The sequence below is a fragment of the Tachysurus vachellii genome, chromosome 10, assembly GCF_030014155.1.
Source record: "Tachysurus vachellii isolate PV-2020 chromosome 10, HZAU_Pvac_v1, whole genome shotgun sequence".
Taxonomy (NCBI): domain Eukaryota; kingdom Metazoa; phylum Chordata; class Actinopteri; order Siluriformes; family Bagridae; genus Tachysurus; species Tachysurus vachellii.
In genome coordinates, this window is record NC_083469.1 from 27,726,923 (window position 1) to 27,741,922 (window position 15,000).

Genomic DNA, 15,000 nt, shown 5'->3' on the forward strand with positions numbered 1-15,000 from the left:
AACCGTCGCCAGATTTTAAACAGGCAGGTTGTTAAATGTTTAGCGATGTGAAGCTAACGGTGTGTAAACATCAGCAGCTATGGTGTGTGTGTGTGTGTGTGTGTGTGTGTGTGTGTGTGTGTGTGTGTGTGTGTGTGTGTGTGTGTGTGTGTAGGCAATGTGGGTATAGTGCGCGCGTGTGAGTGTGATCAGGCGACTGGTATATAAGATGTAGTGTGTGTGTGTGTGTGTGTGTGTGTGTGATCAGGCGACTGGTATATAAGATGTAGTGTGTGTGTGTGTGTGTGATCAGGCGACTGGTATATAAGATGTAGTGTGTGTGTGTGTGTGTGATCAGGCGACTGCTATATAAGATGTAATGTGTGTGTGTGTGATCAGGCGACTGGTATATAAGATGTAATGTGTGTGTGTGTGTGATCAGGCGACTGGTATATAAGATGTAGTGTGTGTGTGTGTGTGTGTGTGTGATCAGGCGACTGGTATATAAGATGTAGTGTGTGTGTGTGTGTGATCAGGCGACTGCTATATAAGATGTAATGTGTGTGTGTGTGATCAGGCGACTGGTATATAAGATGTAATGTGTGTGTGTGTGATCAGGCGACTGGTATATAAGATGTAGTGTGTGTGTGTGTGTGATCAGGCGACTGGTATATAAGATGTAGTGTGTGTGTGTGTGTGTGATCAGGCGACTGGTATATAAGATGTAGTGTGTGTGTGTGTGTCTGTGATCAGGCGACTGGTATATAAGATGTAATGTGCGTGTGTGTGCGTGATCAGGCGACTGGTATATAAGATGTAATGTCTGTGTGTGTGTGTGTGTGTGTGTGTGTGTGTGTGTGTGTGTGTGTGTGTGTGTGATCAGGCGATTGGTATATAAGATGTAATGTGTGTGTGTGTGTGTGTGTGTGTGTGTGTGTGTGATCAGGCAACTGGTATATAAGATGTAATGTCTGTGTGTGTGTGTGTGTGTGTGTGTGTGTGTGTGTGTGTGTGATCAGGCGATTGGTATATAAGATGTAATGTGTGTGTGTGATCAGGCGACTGGTATATAAGATGTAATGTGTGTGTATGTGTGATCAGGCGACTGGTATATAAGATGTAGTGTGTGTGTGTGTGTGATCAGGCGACTGCTATATAAGATGTAATGTGTGTGTGTGTGTGTGTCTGTGATCAGGCGACTGGTATATAAGATGTAATGTGCGTGTGTGTGTGTGTGCGTGATCAGGCGACTGGTATATAAGATGTAATGTCTGTGTGTGTGTGTGTGTGTGTGTGATCAGGCGACTGCTATATAAGATGTAATGTGTGTGTGTGTGTGTGTCTGTGATCAGGCGACTGGTATATAAGATGTAATGTGCGTGTGTGTGTGTGTGCGTGATCAGGCGACTGGTATATAAGATGTAATGTCTGTGTGTGTGTGTGTGTGTGTGTGATCAGGCGATTGGTATATAAGATGTAATGTGCGTGTGTGTGTGTGTGTGTGATCAGGCGACTGGTATATAAGATGTAATGTGTGTGTGTGTGTGTGTGTGTGTGTGTGTGTGTGTGTGATCAGGCGACTGGTATATAAGATGTAATGTGTGTGTGTGTGTGTGTGTGTGTGATCAGGCGACTGGTATATAAGATGTAATGTGTGTGTGTGTGTGTGTGTGTGTGTGTGTGTGATCAGGCGACTGGTATATAAGATGTAATGTGTGTGTGTGTGTGTGTGTGATCAGGCGACTGGTATATAAGATGTAATGTGTGTGTGTGTGTGTGTGTGTGTGTGTGTGTGTGTGTGTGTGATCAGGCGACTGGTATATAAGATGTAATGTGTGTGTGTGTGTGTGTGTGTGTGTGTGTGTGTGATCAGGCGACTGGTATATAAGATGTAATGTGTGTGTGTGTGTGTGTGTGTGTGTGTGTGTGTGTGTGATCAGGCGACTGGTATATAAGATGTAATGTGTGTGTGTGTGTGTGTGTGTGTGTGTGTGTGTGTGTGTGTGTGTGATCAGGCGACTGGTATATAAGATGCCGATTCACTCAAAGGAGAAGAAGGAGAGCGCTCAGGAGGAGATGGAGGTGGATTATGGAGAGCAGGAGGGCAGCAGCTCTGAGGAGGAGGACACTGACACTTCATCTGGCTCTGAGGATGGAGAGAGCTCCGGTAACACAACCACACAACAACAAACAAACATACACTGCTGTTCACAAGTATTGGCACCCTGTTGTTTTTGTACATCTCTCATGACATCTGCATTACTGAGTCACTGCACATAACTTCACACATCACCTTAACCTGCACACAGACGTTCTGCTGATCATCAGTGTCTTTAATAGTTACAGTACACAGTCTCTGTGGCAGCATGAAGACATTTCACCTCTACGCTGTAAAGCTGCTGTGATGACTATACAGTGTGTGTGTGTGTGTGTGTGTGTGTGTGTGTGTGTAGAGATGGACGATGAGGACTGTGAGAGGAGGCGGCTGGAATGTCTGGATGAGATGACAAACCTGGAGAAACAGTTTACAGACCTGAAGGATCAGTGCGTATTCCGTTCTGTAGCCTGGTTACTGTGCCCTCGTCCATGTCCCCCGACCCCCCACCCCGACCCCCCCGTAGCTCCTGTAGTGTTAACATTTATAACAGCAGTAAGAAGAGCTGGAACATTTTAGCTCTGATGATTAGGTGTCATGTTACTGATGTTCCTGCTCTGTAACTATTCAGTGTGTCCTGAACTGAAAAACATCATCAATCTGATCAGATCAGTACAAGATCAACACAGCTCACTGTGTATGTGTGTGTATGTGTGTGTGTGTGTGTTTCAGGCTGTATAAGGAGAGATTAAGTCAGGTTGATGCTAAACTGCAGGAAGTGATCTCAGGAAAAGCGTCCGAATATCTGGAACCTCTGGCAAACCTGCAGGAGAACATGCAGATCAGAACTAAAGTCGCAGGTCACATCTCTCTCTCTCTCACACACACACACACACACACACACACAGTGACCTTTACACAAGTGCAGAGCTGCTGAGAGCTGGATTGCGATTGGCCAGAAAGTGTTTATTAATTTTTTTTTAGAACTGCAGCAAATCAGGTTTATATTATTTACACGCTCCGAGTTATCGTTTCTATAGCAACAGTTCATCCACAAGGACGTGTACAGCTCCAACAACACTGAGAATAAAGTGAATATAAAATGCAAAAAGGGGAATAAAACACTTGGGGATGTGCAGCTAGAGTAATACACTTTCATATTAATGTGTTTGTGTGGTGTATGATGATGATGATGATGAAGAATATCTTGGTGTTGGTGTGTAGGTATCTACAGAGAGCTGTGTTTGGAGTCAGTGAAACATAAATATGACTGTGAGACTCAGGCAGCATTTCAGCACTGGGAGGTGAGCAAAGCGCACACACACACACACGCACACATACACACACACATGCGTACACACACATACGCGCACGCACACATACGCACGCATACATATACACACGCACGCACATGCGCACACACATACACACACGCATGCACACATACACGCGCGCACACACATGCGCACGTGCACACATTTATCTTTTGTGTGTCTTTGTGTGTGTTGTAGAGTGAGAAGTTGCTGCTGTTCGACACGGTGCAGACAGAACTGGAGGAAAAAATCAGACGTCTGGAAGAGGACAGACACAGTATAGACATCACCTCAGGTTCTTCATCATCATCATCATCATCATTATTATTAGTGAGATATATGATGGTCCTGATGTATGATGTAACTTCCTGTTTATTTTTACAGAACTGTGGAATGATGAACTGCAGTCACGAAAAAACAAGAAGAAAGATCCCTTCAGTCCGGACAAGAAGAAAAAACCTGTGGTGGTGTCTGATATCCTTCAGCTCTGCTTTACACACACACACACACACACACACACACACACACACACACTAGTGCATATGTTCAGTATAAAGTGTACAGTTGTGTTCTTTAACCTGCACACGGCCGTATATCGTGTACATGCTGCATGACCTGGACATCCTGGAGGACTGGACTGCCATCAGAAAGGTTCAGAAAGAATCTCACTTGGTTTATTTCTTATTAAATATGACTTATAATAAACATGAGCACATTTCACTTTGAATTTTATAAAAAATAAAAGTATTATTTCAGGCCATGGCCACTTTAGGACCTCACCGGGTCAAACCTGATGGTAAAGTCTTTGTTCCTCATCTTTATTTCCTTATTGTTTCAGTTTTTTGATAGGCAGTAATAATAAATGATCCTAACACTCATAAAAACAACAGAAATGAAAAACAAAATATTTCAGATGTAAAGAGTTAAAGTTCGGTTATTAGTTTCACCTCCAGCTTTATATTCGGTCTGTTTCACAGTTTGTTCGTCTAAAAGCGAGAAGCAGCAGAACAGCGTGCGCTCAGAGGACGGACGACTGCTGTACAACGGAGAATGGTTCAGTCGAGGACAAAACATCTGTATAGACAAGAAGGACGAGTTTCCCATCAGGTGTGTGACTGATTTACTCACTGTGTGTGTTCTACTAACACACACACACGTACATCCAGTCTCTGCGTATTTAATGAGATGAACTATGTGGATGAATCAGTGATGTCACTGTAATCTCTCTCTCTGTGTGTCTCCCCCCTCCCCCCCACAGTGCTGTAATAACGACTATAAATCATGATGAAGTTTGGTTTAAGCGATCAGATGGCAGCAAGTCGAAGCTTTACATCTCACAGCTTCAGAAGGGCAAATGCACCATCAAACACACCTGAGAGCCTGGAGAAGCACACCACATGTTTAACAACACTGTTATACAGCGTGTGTGTGTGTGTGTGTGTGTGTGTGTGTGTGGCTCCTCGTTTTCGTTATTACAGATGTTATTTTTCATATTTTTCTGTAAAACTTTTCATGTAAGTTTTCTACGTTTTCTGTAAATACACTCCGCTCTGACTGCAGCCTGATGGATCAGTGTTACTCTTAACTGTGTGTGTGTGTGTGTGTGTGTGTGTGTGTGAATAATGTTTACATCTGTTATAGCCATGTGCCATGATTAAATTTTCATATCTCGGTGCTGTTTGTGTGTCGAGTCGTGTGGTCCAACAGATTTGTGTAATAAAGAATCAACACGTTAATCTGTTTAATAATCAGTGACCGAACAAACTGAACTTAAGGTCCGACGTGACGCGAGACGCCGACGTGACGCCGACAAGAAGCGAGACGCCCACGTGACGCCGACGCGAAGCGAGACACCGACGTGAAGCGAGACGCCCACGTGACACCGACGCGAAGGCGAGACGCCGACGTTCCTCAGCGATGTTCAAACTCTTCACTTTCATTCACTGCAATATTAAAGCAGAATTATGGGCTTTGTTTATTTATCTGTTTATTAATTAACGATCACTTTGATCATCAGTCTTAAAGACTTTAGTGCTGATGTTTAACAACCTGCTCAGAAACACACAGGATTATTGTTCTGTTTTTTTTAACTGCTTGTATTTAAACCATCCGCTTCAATACGAGTGAGTCTTAAAGAAAAAGCCAAAATGAAGCTGGAATTAAAAAGCTGAAGGGTTTTAAATCATTTATGGATGTAAAGGTTCAGGAAAGTAAATGACCAGAAATGAGAAAAAGAAGTGAAATCACACACACACACACACACCTCTCTCACACCACACACACTTCTCACATACACACACACTCCTCACACACTTCTCACACACACCACACCTCTCTCACACCACACACACACACACACACACCTCTCTCACACCACACACACTTCTCACATACACACACACTCCTCACACACTTCTCACACACACCACACCTCTCTCACACCACACACACACTTCTCTCACACACCCCACACACACACACCTCACCACACAGTCATTCTGACCACTAACACTATATAAACTGAGTATCATTACACCTGTATTTATTATATTTATATAATATCTGTCACACGTGAGCACGTTGCTGTCATTTTCACGTCATGTTCATGCTCTCACAAGACTACAGGACATTCCTCTTCATGACGTGCAAAAAAAACAGACACAGAGACAGAAAGAGAGAATACGGAAATCAAACAAATACGAATCTGAGGATCGGTGAAGTGACTAATATTAATCTACACACACATTAAAAAAATAATATTCAGAATTCTGTAAATTATAAATGAATGAGCATTATGTAGGTTTGTAAAGCCTCGTGCACGTGTGTGTGTGATGTAGTGTATTAGTGTGTTAGTGTATTAGCTGATTTTAACCCACACTCTTTACACCGTGTGTTTTATTCCTAACGGAGTGATTAAATACTTTGGTGTGATGAAACCCTCCTCACAGGACGTTTCCCATGCAGCAGGAACGTAGCTCTGGAGTTTTAACAAGGACATTTCTCCTCCTTTCTCTTGTGTTCTTTAGTTACCCGTTTTGTTTTGGGGTTTTGTCCTTCATGCAAATTTTTTCTTCGTTGCTGTGAAACGCTCCATGTACTGTGGAAAAAAATAATCAGTGATTACTGAACACATTTCCTGGTGAAACCATTGTGTGTGTAGTTCAGGACAGTCTTTACACTATTCTGCTTAACCTGAATATCTGCTGGTTGAACTGCAGTAAAAGTAAATGTTAATGTAAACAGTGTGTACAGTGAGGAGCTCGTTATTAACATCACAGATAAAAAAGGTTGTGTAAATTTCTAATGTTTATATTCAGTGTAATGTATATTAATTCTGCATCACTGCACTGTGGCCACAAGGTGGCAGCAGAATCACAGCATTTATATTCAGTGTAATGTATATTAATTCTGCATCACTACACTGTGGCCACAAGGTGGCAGCAGAATCACAGCGCAGTTGGGTTTTATTCTCTGCCTGTAAATCATTAAACCCAACAGTTTTTAGATAAAAGATGGGAAATTAGCGCTTGTTTATGAGACAGAAATATTTCCAAAATATTAACAAATATACTCCATTCTGCTAATATAATTTCTTTTTTTTAATAACTGTCTAACCTTTAATCACATGTTATATTAATTGATGTGTGTAGATTAATTCAGCAATGAGAGCAGATTTAATCTACTTGTCCCATAATGCTTAGCTCTGTGTGTGTGTGTGTGTGTGTGTGTGTGTGTGTGTGTGTGTGTGTCACACTGTGTGTTTACATTCTTCCTCTCACAGAATGTAAAAAAAGCTCTGAACTCTGTGATGTCTGTAATGAAGCTGATTTAAACAGAAAAGGTCTGACTTTAATCAGACGTTATGACTCCAGTCTTCCTCACCGTCTTCCTCTTTATCCTCTCTATTGTTATTATTATGGAAAAATTCAGTCTAATTTTAGCTGTGTTTAAAATTGAAACCCGGATCATCTCTGTTTTGTCTTCAAACCTTCAGTGTTTACTGACAGAACAGAGTGAGGATCAAAGAACTAGGAACCATGTGGTGTGTTAAATGATCACATCATCTGCTGCTTCATCATAGAAAAACTTCACACGGTGATGAAGCAGCTCTGTAATTTTTATTAAACACAGATCAGGATTAATCCTGCGTTCAGCCTTCATTATTCACTTTAGTTTTTAATTACTTTTAAATGTTTGATTTACTTTTACTGGTAAATGAAGACTAAACAATAGTCTAGAAACTAATGATAGAAATCTTGTTCATCCCCACAAGATGCTTTCATTTACTGTAATACTTTAATCTTTACTTCCTGTTTTAGGATCCTGCAGAGTAACACACACGGTCATGTCATGATACTTGGGTGGGTGAGCGGGTGAGCAAGTGAGAGGGTGAGTGAGTGGGTGAATGAGCGAGTGAGAGGGTGAGCGAGTGAGTGAGTGGGTGAATGAGCGAGTGAGAGGGTGAGCGAGTGAGTGAGTGGGTGAATGAGTGAGTGAGAGGGTGAGCGAGTGAGTGAGTGGGTGAATGAGTGAGTGAGAGGGTGAGCGAGTGAGTGAGTGGGTGAATGAGTGAGTGAGAGGGTGAGCGAGTGAGTGAGTGGGTGAATGAGTGAGTGAGAGGGTGAGCGAGTGAGTGAGTGGGTGAATGAGTGAGTGAGAGGGTGAGCGAGTGAGTGGGTGGGTGAATGAGTGAGTGAGAGGGTGAGCGAGTGAGTGGGTGGGTGAATGAGCGAGAGTTACCTTGTCATATCCGTCGAGGTCACGCAGATTCTTCACCTCGAACAGGTTTCCCTCGACGGAGAGCAGAGCCACGTTGGAGTGTGTGAGGATGGAGGAGGGGATGGAGGAAAGTTCCAGACAGTTCTCCTCCAACCTGAGCACCTTCAGTCTCGGACAGCGAGAAACCTCCGGAGACAGAGCGGAGATCTGAAACACACCGGCGTCAGTCGGTCACTACAGAGCCACAGACAGATTAGTGCACTAAAGCAGACGGCTAGCTGACTAGCTACCGTGTTATTAATGATCAGAATCACGATCACTTTTATTGCCCAGAACTGTGAGTTTTACATGTCAGGGAAGTGGCTTGGTGTCCTGGTGTATAGAGAGCAAAGAAACGTACAAAACCTATAAAACTACAAGGATACACAAAAAATCAAAGAAAAAAAAGAAAGATGAACTGTATTATAGTGCAGAATGTGCCAAAGGTGAAGTAGAGCAGTCTGAGGTGTGTGTGTGTGTGTGTGTGTGTGTGTGTGTGTGTGTGTTAATATAACACACAAACACAGCACGGTGTGGTTATACATTAATATCCAAGGATAAGAGACCTGGTGGGTCCTGCAGATTGATGATGATGATGATGATGAAGAATATTAGAAGGTTCTGTCTGTGTGATGTCACTGATGAAGTAAGCACACAGACCTGATTCTGGTTGAGGTTGATCTCGATGGCCTGCAGCTCAGACACCTCAGCAGGAACGGCCTGGATGCGGTTTCTGGACAGGTCGAGGACGTCAAGCTGACGCAGGGATCCGAGGCTGCTGGGAAATTCTCTGAACTGATTGGCTGAGAGACTGAGTGTGCGCAGAGCTTTGAGCTGAGAGAACGAGGCGGGGAGCTGAGACAGGTGATTACCGTTCAACACCAATGTCTCCAACTTCCTCAGTTTCCCCATCTCATCAGGGAGACAGGCTGTAGACACACACACACACACACACACACACACACACACACTTAATGTTGATTCATTAGCATTATTAACACATAAGAGATGAGAGGTTCTCACTCAGGTGGTTGTTGCTGATGGTCAGACTCTTTAGCTGCTGGAAGTTTCCTATAAACACGGGCAGTGAGTCGATTCTGTTGTTGGACAAGTCGACAGTGCGCAGATTCCCAGTGAGCTTCTGTAAGTCCTCAGGAAACTGCACATCATCACACACAGAATGGTTATGATAAACATATCAGTGTCCTTCAGAAAATCAGTGCAGAAAACACACTAACAACAGAGAATCACTGAACAATTTCATTCTAGAAAAATCTAAAAAGACTTCTGAATTGATTAAGTATGTAAATTTACACATTTAAATATTTAAACTAAACTTTGTTTGCATGAATAAATGTAGATTCTTAAAAGAAAATTAGCAACAAGTTGGAGGTTTGGTATTATTGTGGTGTTAAGAGTTTTCCTTAAATATGCAGTGTGTAATAATCTGAGTAAATAATTTTGTTTGTTTGCTGTTTGTTTGTTTGTTTATTTGTTTGTTTACCTCCTGCAGGTTTTTTCCCGTTAACTGAAACACTCCAGTTTTTTGTGAGGTCTCCAGATGAGCTTTGAGAGCACTGTTCCCCATTTACACCTTTCTTTATTCTACAGCAATAAACACAGACACAGACACACACACAGACACAGACAGATACAGGACACACACACACACACACACAGATACAGTACACACACACAGATACAGTACACACACACAGATACACACACACACACACACAGATACAGGACACACACACACAGATACAGTACACACACACACAGATACACACAGACACAGACAGATACAGGACACACACACACACACACACAGATACAGTACACACACACAGATACAGTACACACACACAGATACAGTACACACACACAGATACACACAGATACAGGGGACACACACACACAGATACAGTACACACACACACACACTATTAGAGGCTATTTTCATGGGCTTTGTCCCATATGAATATTAATTATGTACGTGCACTACATAGTAAGTATAATAATGGAGTCTGGACCCTTTCTAGTGCCCTAAGTGTTGATTACAGCGCCATTAGAGACACTAACACTAATCTCCACTGAGTCTCTACAAATCATTTATCATTAAACAGCATCATCTCAATAACAAATCACTTCCTAAAATAATCTAATCTAAGAGTAAGTGAAGCCAAAAACGTATTGAGTTCTAATGTAAACAGTACTTACCTTGCTAGCTAGTTAGCCAGCTAAAAGCTAAAAGCTAATAACAAAGTGTGTGAACAAATTCACTAAACACTAAATTCACTTACATGCAGAACTGACAATGTCTCAGAATTCAGGGAAATATTCGAAATAATTGAACGCTAGTGTGCGGAAGGTTCTAGGAAGCTAACTAGTTGACATACAGACCAGCAGAAGTGTGTGGCTTATTTTATTTTTCACCCATATTCTGTCAAATCCCGCCTGCTTTGCTCGGATTGGCTACGAGCGCTTCTGAGACTCACGGATTGGACGGTTCAGGCAGATTAATTAACAGCTGACGTTGAATAAGGCGGAAGTTGACACAATATGGGTAGGAAAAAAACTCGCCCGTGAGTGGCAACGGCTCCAACTGAGACGCTATGTGTATCAGCGCTAGTCCAGCAGGTGGCGCTGCATAGTAAGGCGTGTTAGAGAGCGGAAAATGTTTTTATAAATGAGATTTTTTAAATAATTAATTCAAAATTAAGAGAGACAGAGAGAGGGGGCAGAGAGAAAGAGAGAGAGAGAGATAGAGAGCGAGAGAGAAGGGACAGAGAGAGAGAGAGAAAGAGAGGGGGGGGCAGAGAGAGAGAAAGAGAGAGGGGGGGGCAGAGAGAGAGAAAGAGAGAGGGGGGGCAGAGAGAAAGAGAGAGGGGGGGGCAGAGAGAGAGAGAGAGAGGGAGAGAGAAGGGGCAGAGAGAGAGAGAGAGAGAGAGAGAGAGAGAGAGAGAGAGAGAAAGAGAGAGGGGGGGCAGAGAGAGAGGGGGCAGAGAGAGAGAAAGAGAGAGGGGGGGGTGGCAGAGGGAGAGAGAGAGAGAGAGAGAGAGAGAGAGAGAGAGAGATAAACACACACAACTGTCATTGTATTGTATTTCCCCTGTGTTTGCCAGGAGATGGTGAGATGTTCTAGGCTTATACACACTTTTACAGCTCACATCATCATTCATCTGTGTAACTAATAAAAGCAGGACAGTGGGGCTGGAAGTCTGGATCAGGACTCTAACAGGTCTGGAGCTGGAAGTCTGGATCAGGACTCTAACAGGTCTGGAGCTGGAAGTCTGGATCAGGACTCTAACAGGTCTGGAGCTGGAAGTCTGTGTGACTTCATGCTGAAGGCGTGGACTTGCAGTAAAAGTGGACTTGCAGAGTTACAGGAGTTGTTGTAATAAAAATAATGTATATTGGGTCTGAAGTGTGTTTCTTACACATGTCTAAATCCTCAATAACACTAAAAAGCAGTAAACAAAGAGATTTCTTCTTTCAGGAACATGATTAGTTGTGTTAGTTGTGTTAGTTGTGTTAGTTGTGTTAGTTGTGTTGCTGCAGATACACAGCAGTTTTTACCGTTAACCTACTGATTTCAGACCAACACACACGTGAATAATGAATAGTTTTATCTTCATAATTTCTCACAATTATCACGAGTAGATTTGTTAATAAACCTTTATTTCTCATCTACTCTAAAATCATCTTGCAATCAATATAAATATACACAACATACAGTGTGTGTAGATTTTATTGTGTATCAGTAAATATACACAATATACAGTGTGCGTAGATTTTATTGTGTCTCAGTAAATATACACAACAACATACAGTGTGCGTAGATTTTATTGTGTATCAGTAAATATACACAATATACAGTGTGTGTAGATTTTATTGTGTATCAGTAAATATACACAACAACATACAGTGTGCGTAGATTTTATTGTGTATCAGTAAATATACACAATATACAGTGTGTGTAGATTTTATTGTGTATCAGTAAATATACACAATATACAGTGTGCGTAGATTTTATTGTGTCTCAGTAAATATACACAATATACAGTGTGTGTAGATTTTATTGTGTCTCAGTAAATATACACAACAACATACAGTGTGCGTAGATTTTATTGTGTCTCAGTAAATATACACAACAACATACAGTGTAGATGTGACACATCTGTGTATAACATCAGTCAAAAGTCAGTTCAATAACAAACAGTTCCAAACAAAGTAATCACAACATTGTCACAATTAATTAATGTCATACATCTTAATTGTCTTAATTGAACAACGTCTTATTCTTTAAATTAATCTCATTTTATTTATTCATGTGCGTTAAAGTGTTAAACCGCTCGGTTGATGTGAACGCACGTCACGGCGATGATCTTTCCCACACACACGTGCAGCCCACGGTGACCCTGTGGAAATTTACAGTGAAGCATTTCCTGTTCTTTGGGTCCTGTTTGAGCACCAGCATGTAGCTGTATATAGGTACAGAGTTCAGCTCCCTGTGCTCCTGGTTGTTTGGATATGTGCAGTGATGATACTCACAATCCGCCTCAAATATCACGCTGGGGATCCTGTGGGTGCTGGTGTGAGGTCTGTGGAGCAGAAACAACACAACATCAGGACAAAACCTGTAGCGTTCTTCAGTGTGCTCTGGATCAGGACGTTCACACAGCAGCTCGACTTGAGTCCTGGACTCTGATTGGTGTTCAGGTGGTGATGAATTCTCTCTAACAGCAGCTCTGACTGTAGAGCAGGTTTATATTAATGTACTCACTCTGATACACTATCGTTTCCATAGCAACAGCTCATACTACTTGCCTCGTTACCCAAACGTGATAAGAATCTGCTATTTAAAATAATCACTGATGTGCTGAAGCTTTCATGTGTGTCATGTATGGAAGGAGTCTCCAGTGTCAGTGCTCTGTACCAGTCAGGTGAAGCTGCTCCACCAGGACAACAGCAGGGTTTAAACCCTTCCAATGATTAAAAGTAGTAACTGTAGTAGGAGAAGTTGGAGTGTTCATGTTAGCATTAGCATTAGTGTTAGCTTAATGTTAGTATCCAGGAAGTTACTCACATCCACTTCCAGGCAGACAGAGAGCGGTTGTTGATGCTGCCGTTTCCATCCATCGTCTCTAACTCTGACGTGTGGAAGTGTTTCGTGATGATCAGACCGATGTCACAGACCGTCGTCTGTTTGTTAGCGGCGTGTGTGAGACTCAACATCACAAATCCACAGCACAACACAAACTGAGAGAAAAAACACTGGGACTGAGACACTTAACACGGTCTTTAGTCCAGTTTAAATCATATGTGTGTCTAACGTTTATGTTTATAATAAGATTAATATGCAACTCTGTAATATGTTAAAAGTGCTTCATCTGATTACGTATAAAACTCATAGTGTTGTGTATTAAATGTAAAAACGTACAAATGTACGTGTACAATGTAAAAAGGCCACAGTAATTCTTCACTACCTTGTAATAACGCTTAATAACAGATTTATAGAGTTGATTACTTAGAGCTAATTTCATCTTATCACATTCATTCGTTCAGTGAAACGTAATTTGCATATGCAAATCAGTAGCTATTGTGTCACAACCAGCTTCGGTGCTCGTTATGTTAGCAGATTTATCCCATTTTATCTACTGTGTGCGTTTGCTGCTTTGATTCTATTTCATTTTTAGCTGTAAATTGTTTTTGTTTCCTTTAAATCATCTGTAGATCTTTCTGATCCTGAAGATAGTGTGTCATATAAACACCTGATTCTCATTATTAAAGGATCTCTAGTGTTAGCGTACTCACCGTTCGCTTTAAGCTCATCGTTTCTGCTTCTCAGTCGACTTTCTACAATCTCGAAGCTTCTCAATTTTCTCTGCTCTATTTATAGCTGAGGGCAATGAGCACATACAGTTGATGTATCTGATAAAGTACCCTAACGTTGACCTGGATTATGTTATCAGATCATTTGATAGGAAAGGAGGAGTTTATAACAAGCCAAATCAGCCTGATTTTTCCACTTCTCAGAATAGAGTAGTGTAAAAAAAAAACCTGATGCTGACACACAACTCACGAAACCAGACCTGAAAGGTGTGTGAGCTCTGAAAGATCTGAGGAGCTTGAACACGTGCATCGTTTAGTGAGTTCCAGCAAAACCCTGGCGTGTTCTTCTCTTCACTCCGGTTCTTGATGCAGATGAGAACACAGCACTGACACAACCGCAGTTAAACCGAGTGACACGATGCTCACGGCGCTGCAAAGACGTGTCTTCTGGAAACTTGGACAGAAAAACGAGATCATAAACACTGAACACAACGAATAATCTAAACAACTATTTATTTCATTATCAAACCAAGCTCCCTGTTCTCTGTGCTCAGGTGTGTTTGATTTCTTCACACAACAAGTTAATTTAATTAATTAAGAGATTTAGCAGGATGCTTTGTGCTCTACTCACACCTCAGAGCTTAATACAGTGTGAATCAAATAGCAAACGAAGCACATGAATCAATTCAGGCTGCACAAATGGACTTATACTTGTGAAAAGATTCAGGCCCAGGAGGGAAGTGCAGCTGTGAGTCACAGCCAGCAAGAAGGAAGCACGGATAGAGAAGTAACAGACAATCAACAGCATCTGACCAATCAGAACACAGAACTCATCAGCACTGTGGTGTAAGGCGAGGGTTCTCTCAGCTGAATTGTTTAAAATTATTAGTCTCAAGTCTCTCCGGTGAGTTTTAGAATGTACCTTTTACTCACAAGCTTTTGCTGCTCTTTTAAGCTGAGATTATTACACACAGGGAGGGGAAAGGATGGGGTGGGGAGTAGGTGGGGAGGTGGGGGACT

The 15,000-nt window shown here is 42.0% G+C and overlaps 3 protein-coding genes across 6 annotated transcripts in view; 1 reads left to right on the plus strand and 2 right to left on the minus strand.

Annotated features, from left to right (window-relative positions):
- Positions 1-5,061, plus strand: part of brms1la (BRMS1 like transcriptional repressor a) — a 5,251-nt gene extending 190 nt beyond the window's left edge. Inside the window, exons 1-11 of one of the 2 annotated variants that reach the window (XM_060880587.1) lie at positions 1-23; positions 1,995-2,146; positions 2,433-2,523; positions 2,807-2,934; positions 3,299-3,378; positions 3,586-3,682; positions 3,772-3,861; positions 3,974-4,038; positions 4,144-4,183; positions 4,365-4,494; positions 4,646-5,061. The exon at positions 1-23 is cut by the window's left edge and continues 188 nt beyond it. In XM_060880587.1, the coding sequence (XP_060736570.1) occupies positions 2,011-2,146; positions 2,433-2,523; positions 2,807-2,934; positions 3,299-3,378; positions 3,586-3,682; positions 3,772-3,861; positions 3,974-4,038; positions 4,144-4,183; positions 4,365-4,494; positions 4,646-4,763 (975 nt within the window). In that variant the 5' untranslated portion in view covers positions 1-23; positions 1,995-2,010 and the 3' untranslated portion in view covers positions 4,764-5,061. The remainder of the gene's footprint in view (positions 24-1,994; positions 2,147-2,432; positions 2,524-2,806; positions 2,935-3,298; positions 3,379-3,585; positions 3,683-3,771; positions 3,862-3,973; positions 4,039-4,143; positions 4,184-4,364; positions 4,495-4,645) is intronic. The other variant, XM_060880588.1, reaches the window with a different exon arrangement.
- An 851-nt stretch (positions 5,062-5,912) lies between these two features.
- Positions 5,913-10,598, minus strand: lrrc57 (leucine rich repeat containing 57). Of its 2 annotated transcripts, none has more exons than XM_060880590.1 (6): positions 10,449-10,598; positions 9,650-9,750; positions 9,169-9,304; positions 8,806-9,074; positions 8,128-8,313; positions 5,913-6,484 (listed from the first exon to the last, which is right to left on the minus strand). In XM_060880590.1, the coding sequence occupies exons 2-6, from the start codon at positions 9,731-9,733 to the stop codon at positions 6,443-6,445; spliced, it is 717 nt and encodes a 238-aa protein (XP_060736573.1). In that variant the 5' UTR covers positions 9,734-9,750; positions 10,449-10,598; the 3' UTR covers positions 5,913-6,442. The 2 variants fall into 2 exon arrangements, with proteins under 2 accessions (XP_060736573.1, XP_060736572.1); XM_060880589.1 differs by having other exon boundaries at positions 10,366-10,577.
- Positions 10,599-12,264: 1,666 nt separating this feature from the next.
- On the minus strand, positions 12,265-14,073 carry il17a/f2 (interleukin 17a/f2). Of its 2 annotated transcripts, XM_060879447.1 has the most exons (4): positions 13,963-14,073; positions 13,235-13,407; positions 12,700-12,749; positions 12,265-12,566 (listed from the first exon to the last, which is right to left on the minus strand). In XM_060879447.1, exons 1-4 carry the CDS (start codon positions 13,978-13,980, stop codon positions 12,484-12,486), a joined length of 324 nt encoding a protein of 107 aa, XP_060735430.1. In that variant the 5' UTR covers positions 13,981-14,073; the 3' UTR covers positions 12,265-12,483. The 2 variants fall into 2 exon arrangements, with proteins under 2 accessions (XP_060735430.1, XP_060735428.1); XM_060879445.1 differs by having other exon boundaries at positions 12,265-12,749.
- Positions 14,074-15,000: the final 927 nt, after the last annotated feature.

Coding starts and splice junctions, on each gene's coding strand:
- il17a/f2 (XM_060879445.1), bottom strand. Junction 12,750..13,234: donor CTGTCTGCCTGGAAGTGGAT/GTGAGTAACTTC, acceptor TCTGCTCCACAG/ACCTCACACCAGCACCCACA.
- lrrc57 (XM_060880590.1), bottom strand. CDS start 9,733: ATGGGGAACAGTGCTCTCAAAGCTCATCTGGAGACCTCACAAAAAACT. Junction 8,314..8,805: donor TCAACCTCAACCAGAATCAG/GTCTGTGTGCTT, acceptor GGTGTGTTTCAG/ATCTCCGCTCTGTCTCCGGA. Junction 6,485..8,127: donor ACCTCGACGGATATGACAAG/GTAACTCTCGCT, acceptor TTTTTTCCACAG/TACATGGAGCGTTTCACAGC.